At 39.5% G+C, this 15,578-nt stretch overlaps 2 protein-coding genes across 3 annotated transcripts in view; both read right to left on the bottom strand.

Moving 5' to 3' along the window:
• Nucleotides 1-260: 260 nt before the first annotated feature.
• Nucleotides 261-1,541, bottom strand: LOC106119361 (Krueppel-like factor 12). 2 transcript variants are annotated; one of them, XM_013314288.1, is made up of 2 exons: nucleotides 1,395-1,541; nucleotides 261-1,323 (listed from the first exon to the last, which is right to left on the bottom strand). In XM_013314288.1, exon 2 carries the CDS (start codon nucleotides 1,297-1,299, stop codon nucleotides 448-450), a length of 852 nt encoding a protein of 283 aa, XP_013169742.1. In that variant the 5' UTR covers nucleotides 1,300-1,323; nucleotides 1,395-1,541; the 3' UTR covers nucleotides 261-447. The 2 variants fall into 2 exon arrangements, with proteins under 2 accessions (XP_013169742.1, XP_013169741.1); XM_013314287.1 differs by having other exon boundaries at nucleotides 261-1,306.
• Nucleotides 1,542-5,152: 3,611 nt separating this feature from the next.
• Gro (groucho) overlaps nucleotides 5,153-15,578 on the bottom strand; it is a 50,946-nt gene continuing 40,520 nt past the window's right edge. The window contains exons 8-16 of the mRNA XM_013314508.1: nucleotides 11,084-11,185; nucleotides 10,397-10,518; nucleotides 8,853-9,137; nucleotides 7,816-8,062; nucleotides 7,273-7,452; nucleotides 6,638-6,798; nucleotides 6,337-6,419; nucleotides 5,940-6,139; nucleotides 5,153-5,535 (exon numbers count right to left, since the gene is read on the bottom strand). Of these exons, the coding sequence (XP_013169962.1) occupies nucleotides 5,428-5,535; nucleotides 5,940-6,139; nucleotides 6,337-6,419; nucleotides 6,638-6,798; nucleotides 7,273-7,452; nucleotides 7,816-8,062; nucleotides 8,853-9,137; nucleotides 10,397-10,518; nucleotides 11,084-11,185 (1,488 nt within the window). The 3' untranslated portion in view covers nucleotides 5,153-5,427. The remainder of the gene's footprint in view (nucleotides 5,536-5,939; nucleotides 6,140-6,336; nucleotides 6,420-6,637; nucleotides 6,799-7,272; nucleotides 7,453-7,815; nucleotides 8,063-8,852; nucleotides 9,138-10,396; nucleotides 10,519-11,083; nucleotides 11,186-15,578) is intronic.

Genomic DNA, 15,578 nt, shown 5'->3' with positions numbered 1-15,578 from the left:
TACAATAGTACAGTAGTGCTCAAAATAAGTACTGACATACAACTGGCATAATGTAAACACCATCTGAAACCAGTGAGCCCATACAAGCCCATGAGAGGCCAACGCTACTGTCTTACTGGACATTATGTAAAAAGCCCGTGTAATGTCCTCCATCAATCATTTTTGTGAAAGGCCTAAAAAAAAGAAAGTAAATTTTTAAAATGTTTTAATTAATAAACTTAAAAAATATTTACAAATTGAAATAAAATAGTAATGGCACATATGGCTGAATTAAAACTAGTTAGATATTAAACATTACATTTAAAACTAATAATAACACTTAACTAAAAGCTTATAACCGCGCCCGCGCGGTTTTAATTATAACTTACTTCATCAAAAAAATAACAACATTTCAGCATGATCTATAACTACCCAATACAATCAGATTTTAATCCTTATTAGTATTTTTCACAAGTAGCGTCTTGTTCTGTATGCGGGGGAGGAGCGTTTCGGGAGCGCGGCGCTTGCGCTGGCGGCTGCGCGGCGAGCATGCACGCGGCCGTGCTTGGCAAGGTGGTCGGAGCGCGCGAACCGCTTGCTGCATTCGGAGCAGCGGTAGGGCTTGTCACCGGAGTGGCTGCGCCGGTGCCGCGCCAGCTCATCTGACCGCGCGAATCGCCAGCTGCAACCGCCCCACGTGCACTTGTACGGCTTCTCGCCGCTGTGCCTCCGCAGGTGCGCCCTCACGTGCGACGCCTTGGCGTATAGCTTGCCGCATTCTCCGACCGGACACCGGAAAGCGCCAAGCTCCGGACAAAACGTGGGCTCACCCCACGATCGAGATTTTGGTACACTCTCCGCCGGATAACATTCTTTCGCATTCGTTTCACTCATCGGCTCGGCCGCGGTGTGAGAGCTCTCCGCACATATCAACTCCAAGTCGATGCCGAGCACGGACAGCGCGCCTTGACCCGGGTCGTCGCAGCTGTCCGTGGAATCGGACCCCAATTGTAGCCTGTCCTCGGAATGATCACAACTTAACGCATCTAATAAATAATCGTCAAAATTCACATTCTTGTCGAAATCCGCAAAATCGAAGAGCACAGGCGAATCGTCCTCGGAACCGTCTCTCGTTCTTTCGCAAACACTACCGAGAAACGCGTCACAATTAAACTCTAAATCACTAATCTGCCAATCGTCTACTTCGGCGGTGACCGATGTTGGTAGCTCGAAGTTTATCAAGCTCTCTGCTGGAGAGTATTCAAACAGCGGCTGATCATCAAGCGCGGCATCCTCAAAGATTAGGTCCTCGCGGTACATTTTGGACCTGTAAAATAGAAACAGCTTCTTATTCTCCCTCGCAATTCCAACATGTTTAAGGAATGGATTTGTATTAGTAAAAAAATAACACTCACAGCTATCGTCAGTTTTGTTGCTTTTGTTTGGTAACGATCGGTAATAAAAAGGAAGCACGAACATATATGATTGGAGCGCGTGCGCTTGGGTCGCGGCAGCGCTGCAGAGTGCGGCCAGGCCGGCGTCTGCAGCGGCCAACGCCGGACACCGCGACGGACGCGCGATAACACTCATTATGTCCGCACCCGCAAACCTTTTCAGCACAACATGTCATACGTCAACAACACCATTTCAATCCCTTGCACTACTCTGCCACGAAGTAATCTATCCTTTTCGTATTTGTATTCTATTAAGGCCGTTATTTTCAATGAGGCACTTTGTTGTTGTTTAGATATGCTCGACACATTGCGCATTAAAAAGATAAAATAGAACAAAATATCAATTACGACGGTGTTTATTGAATGTAACGACAGCAGGATCGTTCACTTTCTACGCGCTTATCTCTTATTTGTTCGACCAAACGTGCAGTTCTTTTACCTATGCATTTACAATGTATTGTTTATAATGCTTTGTCTTTTAGAAATCCTATATCGTATATATTACAGTATAAGTGCCCTCGCAACTGTATGTTGAATACATACATTCATACGAGGGAACTAAAACATAACTTTACACTGTTTATTGAGTACTGCTTGAGCTTGCCTGTAACGAACCTTCTTAGTTTTTAATTTGCGAAACGAGACTTTAGCTTTCTAATAAAAAAGAGAGTGATTCTCTATCAATAAAATGCCAAGCTTTATATTATTTAATAAGCAAAAAATTTTCTGTTTGAAAAAAAACAAACAAATTATTAACTATTATGTAATTTTAATTCAAGTTTCATATTACATACATCTATGCAATTGTTAAATTACATTTGTTTATAAATAATGTGCATTGATTGGATTTTATTAGCTTATGTTTAAGTTCAATGACTCACATTAACTGTCTGAGGGTTAAAAAAACCGACATCAATATGTTCGCAATGTTACTTTCACGATAAAACTTATGATGATAACATATTCCAATATTATGTCGATGGAAATTATACTAGAGATGCGTCATAGAAACAAAAATAACTACACGGAATTCAAGTTTTTAACGGAAGTATGTCTTTATCGATCCACCATATGTCCTGTCTCCGTGATATCGCGGGTTTCTAAAAATCTTAATTTTAAGCTAATGCGAAAAATTACTTTATATTGGATGGATAGAAGTTTGTTAGATGGTATCTGCAGAACGGCTGCATGAATCTCGCTGAAATTTGGCAAAGATATAGATTATAGCGTAGAACACACAGTTTTTTTATTCCGCGCACACGGTGTCGCGGGAGACAGTAGTATAGTAATTACTGCCTTAATAACAATGTGACAAGCAAAATCCGCAAACCTAATAAAAAAACTTACAGCTTCCTCTGTAACTATTGAGGTAGATGACCGTTGTTGAAGCATCATCCTCTGTGGAATAAGGCAGTTAGAACGATACTGCAAGACCAATTAGTATGAAAAGGACTAGTTTTAATCCCATTCTTAACTGTTGTTATTAAATCGCTATACAGGTAAACATTTATTACGAAACAAAATTTACAAATCATAAAATAATTAAATCGATTTCACCAAATTGATACTGCATAATCTGTTATCTTAAAATTAACGGCGGATGTCCGCTCGTTGGCATAAAGTAAACGGGAAATTTTGAACTATACCGCATTACTCGTGTTTAGAACAATTGAAATACATATTGGTGCGTTTTGTTTTTTTGGTTTTTACTGCAATTTGTATGTTGTATTAGATATCATCAATGGCATAGTTTATCCAGTGACGCTGGTTGGCGCTATCTTCGCAGTGGCTGGCACGGCCGGCATCTGGTCGCGCTGACGCCAGCTCGGGTTGCGCATGATATGAACGTGCGTACTATTCTGTTATACAGACACAAAACGCACGGAAAATTGATAAACTTAAAGTATCATGTTGCACCTTTTGTTTTTGTTGCGGCAAAAAAACTGTTTCGTAATTAACATCGTTTGATACTTACAGTTCGAGCCTTTTCTGAACACAAAATTTCTTTGCCAATGTTAATAGAATGGGCTGCAAAAGACGAAAATTCAAAAACATTACCCTTCTAAGTCAGTTTTATAAATAAAATCGAAAGGTAATGAGACGTATTAGAAGAGTTGTTAAAATGAGATTCAAAGATTGAAATAATGAGTAAACAATTAACTAAGATCTATTTCCTATAAATTTTGTAAAGAGTAAAATAAGACTAAACTTTAGTTAATAGCGTTACAAACAATTAACGACTACTAAGTTAGTTACGTCACAATAAATTACCTAATTTGATTGCAATTGCGCAGGAGTGCGTTGACAAAGGAGAGCGGTATAACATAGTGCCAGGCGCCGATAACGCGGTGGCTGGCACCGCCGGCGTCTGCTTACTGCTACTCGGTTACATATACTCCTGTAAGCCGCTATATTTGGTCACATCAGAATTTAAAAAAACTAAAAAAAAAAATTCTTTAACCGTGAATTTCTGAGACTGACTGAAACGAACGGTAAGAGAATACCTTAGTGTTGTAGACCTTTTATATAGTACTAGTAATTGCCCGCGATTTAGCACGCGCTAAAATAAAAATAAACTTTTTCTAGTGCTAAATATAGCCTTTAACACCCGAGGATAATGTAGCGTTTCATCAGTGAAAGAATGATTTAAATAAATTCCAGCTTCCCGCGTTTTTTGAGAAAAAGGCAGACAGACGGACGGACAACAAAGTGATCCTATAAGGGTTCCGTTTTTTTCCTATGAGGTACGGAACCCTAAAAATGTAATCAATTATAATAAGTATGGTTTGTTTGACAGCTTTTTATTATAAACACCATAGTACATGAATTTGCAATTTTTATTTTACAGTGGAAAGAAAAGCTTTGTTTTTGCCACTATTGTTTTTGGTTTTGACTGCAGCCTTGTATTGACTTCACATATATATCTCAAAACATATGTTATGGCAGTGAAAACGAACGGTTAGATAAAAACGTCATTAGGATGGTTTCGTATCAATTGACGCGTGTTTGCGTACAAATAGGAAATCCATTGATAACGATAGTTTCCTATTACAGTTTGTTAAATTGAAAATAATCTTAGTGCGTAATTTTTTTTTATATTGAATAAGTTAACGCGCCGCCATTCCACATGATGAAAATTTAATGAAACCTTTTCTGCAAATACAAACATATACTGATATTATAAAGAGGAAAGATTTGATTGTTTATATTGAATAGCTTTCGAAACTGCTGAACCGATTTGAAAAATTCATTTACTGTCGGAAAGATACACTCTCCGCGGGTGACATAGGCTATATTTATTTTCAATTTCGCGTGAAGTCGAAGGCTATGCTTTAAGAATAGTTTAACAACATTTTTAGGTTCTAACTTACTTTTTCGTATTAAGCGACTGCGGCCGTCCAGCAACATCGCATACACACACACAGTCTGATGAGACACTTATTTTACCTTGGAAATAAATAAAAATAAAATAAAAGAAAAGAAAAAACAAGTGATGCCATAGCATCCCACAAACTTAGGTAAAAGTTCCCTCTGAATATGTAGTGATAGAAATTTGCAATAGTTCTGACAAACAATTTTGCAAGCCATACTAATCACCAACAGCTAGTTGAGGAGATTCACCTGTTTCTTATTCAGAAGTAGTTTTTTTTTGTTTTTAGATATTATGACGTCACGATAGTCGAGTTACACAAGGTAAAGGATAAATAATACAAATGTTATACTGTTTGCGCATATCTTTTCTTTAATACGAGCATTATACAACAATATTGAAACGTAATCGTCAGTTTTGAGATCTGCAGCCAACATGCACTACGGGCGCTCAACAAATAAACATAAACCGCGCACACTAATCTATATAAACAAGTCGCATAAGTACAACAGGCTCCCCCAGGTCTGTACACTAAAGCTATATCACCGGCCGCGCCCCGTCCTGCCCCGCGCCATGCCCCCGTCCCAGTCTGCCCCGGCCTCCGCCTTCGCCCCCGCCCCCGAGTTAGTAGATGACCTCGTACACGGTGGCCTTCTTGTCGCCGGAGCCCGTCACTATGTACTTGTCGTCAGACGATATGTCGCAGCTCAGCACCGACGACGATTCCTTTGACTGAAATTATTTATTTTATATACAATCTCTACTCCAACTGATTGACATTTGACATCTCTGATTTCTGACACTTTAAACTAAAGGTCTCTAATGAATCATTTATTCTAAATGTAGTTTTTTCCTTTTCTAATGAATAATGTCAGTAACGCATTACTAGCGCCCTGGGCAAGATTTCTACGGCACCTCTTATTTTATCATGCCTCTAGAGAGAAGTTAACAGGGTTATGTGAGACTGTATGATTAGCAGACCTGTGGCGCCCCTTCCATCAAGGGTCTTACCAGCATGCTATATGGTATTGACAACAAATTTGACGACTTAAAGTCTTTCAAGACAAGTATTATAGATATGAAAAATGTTTGATATAAAAAGATACAGTAATATGCATGTATAAAGGTTTATTTACCTGGAATATGCTGGCGCCGTAGGGCGTACGCCATGCGTTGAGCAGGTTGTCTTTGCCGGTGGACACGAACCATTTGCCGCAAGAAGCAAAGCGCAGTGAGAGTACACACGACTCGTGTAAATGCAGCTGGTACTTGTCCGGCTTCACCGCGTGCAGTACTTCAACGTTGCTGTTCTCCATACCCACCGCTAACCACTCGCCTGTAAATAATATATTTTATTATTTAGTGCCAAAAGATGGCACTGTAATAAACTTGACTGATTCCGTAGGTTTGACGTAAGATGGCGCTGTACTGAAATTGTATTGCTTTATCTTTTTACATGTTTTACCACGGTTATTCAAATGGTATTTTAAATTTTCTATTATTAAATGGTCATAATTAATTAAATAAACATACCTGTGGGGCAGTAGCCAAGTGAGAAAATCTGTGAACTAAAATCGTGTTGCTGTAGTTGTCTGCCTTCTCTTAGGTCCCATGATCTGTGGAAATAAGACGTTATGTAAATTAAACACAAATAGTACATTTAAAAATATAACTACTATTGGACTATCATCATAGTGTACATAAAGATAAAGTCTTAATGGTTGACAGTTTTACGACAATTCAAAATAGTTACCGCTGGTTTCTGAGACCAAAATTAGTTAGTGATGACTATTGATTTTTTAAAGTTGATTACACAAGTTATAACCAAACTAACCTGACAGTATTATCCAGTCCTCCGGTCCAGAGTTTGGTGCCGTCAGCAGATATGTCAATGCAGGATGCACCGTCTGTATGACCCTGGAACTGGCGCACCAACGTCTGGTTGTGTAAGTCCCACACCGCTATGTTGCCGTCTGAACAACAGCTGAAGCACACCTGGAAATTACATTACATTAAATTAGTACAATGATAAGGAAGGATCTTTCAAATTAATCTAATCATTGAGTTCTCGCTGTACAAAAACTTATTTTTATATAGTTTTTTTATTATAGAAGGAAAAGATTTTTTTTGGAATAAATTGAAATTAAATTATTTTAATATCAAACTTTAGAAAATACAGAGTGCATTTAATTTTGTATTTTAATTCTACATACTTATGTGTACATAATATTAAATTGGCGTGTCTGTATGTAAGCCAATTTTTAAGTAATCTCCGGAACGATTGAACCGATTTTTTCGGGACTTTTGAGGGATAGCTGATACTCGCGGCCATTTTATAGGGGCATATAACTTTTTTAAATCCACTGTAGGTGAATATCATATCGTCATATATTTGTCACAATCACATCAGTAACCTGGAGACACAAGATAGATATACATCTATCTGTTGTTTGTTAATAAAGTTAGTACCTTGGAGTCAGGGCTGATGGCGAGCGCGTAGCAGGCGGGTGCTGAGGAAGTGAGCTCTGCCTTGATCCTGGGTGTGGGCGAGGCGAGGTCCCAGATGGAGAGGTTGGACGCTTCGCCCCCCACTATCAGGGTGCGCCCGTCCGGCAGCAGCTTCACTGACCTTATGTAGTTGTCCCTTTGCTGGAATATAACAATGATAATGATACACTAAATTGATGATTACATTGTAGCTGACGATATTATAAATGCGAATGTTATAATGGATGGATGGATGTTTGTTAGAAGGTACCTCCGGAACGGCTCATCAGATCTTGGTGAAATTTGGCATAAATGTAGAATATAGTCTGGAAGAACATATAGACTACACATTAAGTTTTTTTAAGTTCGCGCGGACGGAGTGCGGCGAATGGGCAACAGTTAGATATGAAACCAAAAACGAATGACTAGGCGGATTACTTTTAACATTTTAATTTAGTTATAAATGTGTGTAAAATGTATCAAATAGTTGTTAGTAGGTATGTTATCGGACAGTTACCGACTCACCAGACAGTCGAGCTGGCTGACGGGCGCCTTGCTAGGCTGGCTGATGTCCCACACTTTGACGCATCCCTTGCCGCCGGTGTAGACGTACTTAGTGGGCGAGGAGACGGTCACCGCGCACACCACCTCGCCGTGCGCCAGCGCAGAGACCTGACGCGCGTGTCGCGGGATACCAGGTCCCATCAGTGCGTCCGGTGGGAACGGCACTGGTTGCATCTGACCCTCCGCTGACACGTGGAACGAGTAAGCCCTGCAAGGATATAGATAAACAAATTAAAACTCATCTTAACTCAATTTGACCATTGCGATATACATCACAATGATTGCTATTGAAAACTAATGTAATTTGTATATTGTATATGACTTGATTAATCCACTATGCGTTCGTACTAAAGGGCTCTAAGCCTACTCTAAGTCAGGGATAACTAGGCTAGTTACGCTGGAATCAATCAGTAATGTATTGAAAAATTATCACACATATGGGGTTATATGTAAATTGATTTTAAATAATTTGTTAACATCATTATAACGTTAGTATCAAGAAGTTAAAATATTATAATTTATAATACATATCGTTCTTTGTAAGCGGATATCGATTATAACAGGTATTCTTTGTATCAAGTTTCATAGAATTGTAAAAGCAATAGTAAAATATTATTTAACAAACGCTAATAACTGGTATTGAGGTTAACATAAATGATTAATCGTTTCCGATCATCAATTATAATTTGAATAAATTGATACTCGCAGCTCCGGAAACCGACAGTGCGTAGGTTGTAGTTACATTGACTTGCTGTTTAATAATCATATAAAATTGTTAATTAAGTAACATAGATTATTTAATAATTATATGATCAATGTAATAAAGCTTAATAACAACTACTGGCTATTATTATGAAAACTATTTTTTGAATAATCTACAGGATGTTAGATATAGTTATCTAGGTATAGTTATCGATTATATCAAATCATACTGTATAATGGACAAAAAAAACAAATGAAGTTTGTGTCTTGTATTGAAGAGTAAAAGATATGCTTACGGTTTGCCTCCGGGTATGGGCGCGAGTGCTGAGGGACCTATAGGCGCGCGCAAGGGTTCGTACGCAAGGGCCGCTCTTGCAGAGTACCCCGCTAAGCCGTAGGCGTCGTGGGCGCCGTTGCCAAGGTAAGGGTACTGAAGCGCTGGAGGTTTGACAGCGCCTTTGAGTGGTGCTGCACTGGCCCCACTCGCCGATGTGGGTGTTACAGGCTTAGATATGGGCGTGCTCGGTTTCTCGTCTAACTTTTTCGCCGATGGTGTGGATGCATTGCTCGATGTCCCTGATCTGTTGATTGTTGTTACATATTACTTATCTATATGGATATCATACGTAGTACTACATTAGTTATCTGTGACTAGTAATAATAAACATTTGGTGGCAACGCGTAGTGATTTTGCGTTTTAAAAATTTATTTATCGAATCATATCTAAATTACTTTTGCCCTTGTCTAAATAAAGTAGTTGATTATATCCCTCATGTTCCAGTTATATTTTTTTGTTCATAAAAGGTATCCTGTAACTCTTCAATACTGAAAATTAAGTCGTTGTAATTATGGAACAAAAACTAACCCTCGCAAACTAAAACAACTACTAACTAAGTAAATCCTTGCAATAAATACAAAACAAAATAATAAGCTGTTTATATAGTCATTATAAATGTGTACAGCGTTTTTATACGGAACGCAAGTGATTCGGTATTCGTGTGTTTAAGTGATTAACGAACGGACGGCCATTAGCGTGCTTACCCCATTGTGACCTTAAGCGCGTGTAATGCACCAGTTCACAGAATACGGCTTCGCTAAACGGATACGGAGATTATATCGACGTTTATCCAGCTCGACATAATGCCCGCTCGACTGTAGGCGTGACATTAAATGTAATTCAATACTATTCGGAATACGGACTTACAGTTCTGTGTATTGCGGCCGATACTGACTTACCGAGTTAAAATTGAAGACAATAATATTAAATTGTTCTTATTTTTGTGTCTTTGTTATATCCTGTTTATTCTTATATCTTTAAATAAGCAATTCTTGTATATAAATATAATTGGAATCTCGGAATCGGCTCCAACGATTTTCATAAAATATAGTATATAAGGGGTTTCGGGGGCGATAAATCGATCTAGCTAGGAATCATTTTTAGAAAATGTCATTTTATTCGTGTTATATCGATAATCAACTTAAACATAAACTTGGAAGAAAAATAACAAAAAGGAGGCGTATTAGAGGTATTCATCATCATTTTATTAGTAATTCATACTTAAATATAATTTCCAAAAAACACAATTAAAAAAAAATACCGAGCAAAACTCGGTCATCCAGGTACTTATGATTATATGATGACGTAAGAACACTAAAATACATTAAATTTATAATAGAAGTGTAGTTCAAGGCCCAACAATTATCAAATTGCCTCTTATTTTGTTAATAAATTGTTAGCATTTTTTTAAGATATGAAATTCTTAAATAAACTACATTTAACAGCGAAAACAGAGAGTCTGAGTCTTTAAGTAATAGTTTTTTTTAATAAATTTATACGAACCTGGGACTATGAGGCGGGTGTTCTTTCTTAGGCTGTAGTTTATCCAGTCCATTTTCTCTTGGTGACGGAGCACCATTGTGTGGTGACGTTGGCTCTTCGCTCGCGTCGTCTACTACTAATTCCTGCAAAATAAAAAGAAAACTCTATATGAAAAACATCGAAATTTATTATACTACCCAACGATTGAGTTGGCACATGACATTAGATTCATAAATGTAAAATCTAATTATCAAAAGTACATAAATATGTTAAAAATATAAAAGTGGAAGAAGTTTGTATAATAATCCGGTTTCTTGTAGCAAGCAATGTTTCCTTGAAAGTATTCTACTTAGCTGTGCGACGGCACATCTGCAGTCTAATGCAAAATTCATATCTTAGTTCCTATCTCGTAACCAGGTGTTCACAACTGTGAGATAAGTTTTACTTCTTATAAAAGAACGTGGTTCAGTAAAATGTTGAAATAATTTTAACTTTATTCCTATTTTATGTTGGATTTAAGTATGTAGTTCCATTATTAATACTTTTGTTAGTAGCTTAAACAGAGATAGAATTTTAAATGTAAAAAAATTGTTGGAATAATATTTGGAAGTAATCACACAGATTATAAATTCCATGACAAACTACTGCGCGACTATATTTTTAAATTGATTGAATAAAATATGAATATCGCTAGTGCTTTTAACTTACATGGCCCATATCCTTTTCCTCTTTTTTGAGTTTTTTATGTTCCGGTTCAGCGGGGCTTCGCGTTCTGTATTTCTCCCGCTCGCCCGGTGATATGGAATTTCTCTGCAAAACGAAAACATAAAAGGTGAGAGGTGGATACTCAATGCACGCTATCTCTTGTTAGCTGTACAAATAGGAGAGGGTAAACATAATCAAAACGTTTACGGGCTTACGTACGTACTGGCAATCAATCGATCATTGTTCGCAAATAAATCGACGCGCAGCGAGGCGGACGCTACGGTCAATATCGATATCAAAACACGTTGAGGCAGAACAAACTGACCGCATGATTAGCTGCGGGTGAGGCCGCCAGGGGGAGACGAGATAAAAGGGGAGGATGTTCGTGGGGGATGTGTGGGAGGCTGCTGCTTTTGCCCTGACTGTACGACCTAATGAAATAATCATATGTGACGAACCACGGCCACTATAACTCGTCCCATTTCGTAGTCCGCCTGAAACTGTCAAATGTCTATGGCTCTCGAAGCACTTTGTGCACGTTTGCGCTTCAAATATTCCACATATCGGAATATTGAGTGACGTTGTTAATTTGGTAGCGAGAAGTTCCCTTTGTTGCATTGATATGAAAGACTTTAAATGTAAATTGCTCCAATGACTACTATAGTGTATATTTCAACATCTTACACTTTCACTAATCTATACATTTAATTTGTGTACATATATGTGGTAATAAAACCAAAGTTAAAAAAGCAAATTAATTACTTTCCATTTTGAATACTTTAAGGTTTTCAGATGCAAATGAACACAAAATAGTATGTTATATTTAGGCAACAATGTAAAACAGACGTGTTTTACATTGTTGCCTACATATAAATTGGTCAGGTCGTTTATAATCTGGAATGAGAAATGTCTGTTGTCTAATCCGGGTTTCTCAAGGGATCTGCAGCGCTCGGCATCGACTCGCCGGAGGGGTCTAACAGGCCTAATTTTACGAGGCACTAAGTTAGAGAGCAGCGGAAAACGGCTGTTAATTCGACCGCCACGCCGCCTGTCGCCGCCCGGTCTGACTTACGACCCTCCCCCCGCGCCTGACGCCCGATACCGACACAATAACCCTAACGTGGAGATTCCAATCAGCTTATCGCTGTTCCACAAACAACTATTAACGCAATAATAATTATGACAGAATAAATAAGTATGATCCTTTGTTTATTTTCACAGCAGGCTGGACGGATTTATTATGCGAATAATAGGCTCGTAAAGGATACTTCACTTGAACTTGGACTTTGTACACAGCTGTGTTGAAATCACATCTCAACGTTGATTGTTATACAGCAATATTTTGTTATAGTAAATGCAATGAGCAAGACAATGTGGACCTTATATTGGATTCTTGGATATTTGATAGGTCAGACGTAACGTATAAAGTTTTATTGCGGGTGCGAATAGCGAGAATACGTGGCCGTGCGGGTATTACGTGTTGGGGCACGGATCGCTTCGAGGGCCAAATTTTACGAGCGGCCGATCTCCACAGCATCGGGTATCGAATTTCGAGCGGTGCTATTCCGAGAGGCGAGTAATGCGACGTGTCGGTCTCGATTGGATGGATTTTATGTCGAAGGAGCGAGCGGCTCTAGGGCGCGCCATTTGCGGTTAATCGTTAATTTAATAGATTGAATTTGCGGTTCGCTGCCGACGCTAGGCGGCTTCTTCTGTTGTTATTATATTTGCGAACTTTGATGGAGATACGTAAATAGATGGGCATCTTTTGAAGTTATTTTATTAAATGCTGCGCTGTTTGTTTAATGTCATATGTCAAGATGTGCTTTTATCGTCACATGCTTCATATTAATTCGGTGCGGTATTGCCAGCACATATTTTAGATGCCAACATATTAATATTAGAAGTAATAAGATCAAAAAGAAAACAAATGGAATTTTCAGCTTCAAAGAAAAACACGTCAATATAAAGTGTATCGAAAACTTTTCCCCATTTTCGAGTAGAAAAGCGAACAGAGCTAATCTGTACTTTATCCCATTACTTGGGTCGACCTCAAGAAAAAGGCAATTGAGTCGGTCCCGGGGGTCGCGAGACGCGGCGGGCGGGGAAGGAGTGGGGGGAGTCTGTGCTAAACAAGTACGAGACACTACAAGCTCCGACAACACGACTTATCGGCTACCGCGGCACTGCGCAGGGCTAGCACATGTGTCGCGTGCAAGCGGTAGCGGGAGCGGTGGCGACGGCGGAGCGGAGGCTGGCGCGGGACGGGGGCGTGACGTAACGTATAAAGTGGTAACACACAGGCGCGCCGCTAACGCCGGCCGGGCTTATTGTCTGCGGTCACGCGACGAGCCGTTTAGCCGCGCGCGCCTCGCCGCCGCCCGGTTAACCGGAAGGGGGGCGGTTAACCGGACGCCGGGGGCGGAAGCGGGGGAAATAGATAAATAGACCGCCCGCCCGCCACTCGGAAATGTGCGGATTGAGTTCTGACTATATTTCAGAAGTAATAGTTTTCCAAATGTTACACGATTTACACGCGACGTTTTACCGCTTTTTATCATGACTACCGGCGTTATGTAAGGTCTTGCTTTATGACATTGAAAAGTTTTTTTATCCCTTTTTCCTTTGAAAATAATTTATTTCATTGTTAAATTAGTAAGTTTGTTCGTCGAACTTATTGTAACAACTTTAAAATACTGTTTATTACTCAAGAAAACAAGAAAAAGAAGTAAAATAGCGGGATTCGAAAAAGATAAAGAAAATGGTTCGTGAAAAACAAAATGAATTCGTCATTGCGCGTGCAAACCGCGGGGCGCTGAGCGACTTTAAAATTAACTTTACCGGTTCATTCGTATACATAAATAATGAAGGAATTTCTGAATACACATTAAACTCCAATAAAGAATACATTAGCATGAATTTATAGCGGCGAGTCGGAGTCGCGAGCGCGTTTTTACGTGACTCGTAAAGTTTACAGTCGCGAGTGCCGGATTGCGTTTACTGCGCCCGCTATCGGTTTATGGCCCGACCCCAAATAACCGAATCGCTTGATGCTCGCTCTCTGACGTGTCGTCACCGGCCGCCGGCACGGCATGCACCACGCCAGCCCTGTTCTCTTGCCCTCCCCGTCTCCATTCGCCCGTCGCATACACGCTTGGACACTTGCCCAACATTATTGTTATGTGCTCCGGTCACTGCTGAGGCATTAAGTTCACAATAAATGCCACGCTGCATGCATTCTGTCACAATTTCACAATGCAACTGAAACCGTCAAAATATTTACATATATAAGACACTAAGGTGAGTAAAAACTTTACTAATATTACAATTTCTTATATACATAATTTAATTACAATTACATTAACCCAAATGACAAGGTTAGTTGCAATAAAAACAACACCATTTATATCTACTTGCACATATGTAATCATACGCGATTAAAACACGCGATATAAAACACAAAACATTAAAAAGTACCGATTAAATAATTAACAAAAACAATATGGAGTGATTTAATTAAGTAATGAAGTGAAATTTGAAGCAGATGTATCAGTCGAGATCAGGGTAGCGGGCGATAAGCAATCTCACCCCAGCGTTGTTCGATTACAGGAGTAATTAGCACAATTAACAGCGGGAGGGTTAGATTAAGGCGCGCTGTGGGTAGTGGGGGGGGGAGGAAGGAGGGGGCTCGGGTGCGATCGTTTTCATGCACGCAAACAAATGTCACGTGGCGCGCCGGGGCCTTAATTAAAACGGTAATTGAGTTGACTTGCGAAACTCATCCGACGATTTGGGAGTTGAGAAAGTTTACGACACAACCCTTGCGAAGTGCGAGGCCCTTAAGTGTCGACTGTCGACGACTTTAATTTTGTGTTAGCGTCTACTTTGCGGTCCTGGGACAAATTTTAATATGTCGAGTAATACGCGTTGGCACTCACTACTGCTGTGGAAATAAATTAACAGTCTAATTAAACGTCTGCTGCAACGCCGTGGGTTAGTAAATTACAAGCGATAAAACATAGTGCAACTATATTGTAATATAGTTTAGGTATATTTTAAGATAAGTGGCCATTACGAACAGTTTCAAAATAATAACCTACCATAGCGAATCGTATACTTTTTATAGCAAGTTCTACAATAAGCATGTTTATTGAATTTAATAAAAGTATAAACGTAAAGGATAAATCACCGTTCAATACGAAGGGTCTAATGGCAAAAGTTGTGGACAAAAGGCGTTTCATTTAATTGGCAGAGGAGGGGTGGGCGCGTCAATCTCTCGCAGATTCCGTACGCAATATGTGCCCTGCTCGGCCTGCGCCCTCCCTGCGCCTTGCCTGCGCCCTCAATGCGCTTTCTTGCCGACTAATGGTCGAGATAAACAATTCGTTCCGGCTCCGAGACCAATTCGCCGTGACCAAGTAATAGCTATTCAAATGGATTTGTAAGGGTGAACGGCCTGCGAAAATAACACACAAACAGCTAACCAGTTATTTCTTAA

Source organism: Papilio xuthus, unplaced genomic scaffold, assembly GCF_000836235.2.
Source record: "Papilio xuthus unplaced genomic scaffold, Pxut_1.1 DF827461.1, whole genome shotgun sequence".
Classification (NCBI taxonomy): Eukaryota; Metazoa; Arthropoda; class Insecta; order Lepidoptera; family Papilionidae; genus Papilio; species Papilio xuthus.
This window is presented reverse-complemented; position numbering and strand designations above follow the sequence as displayed.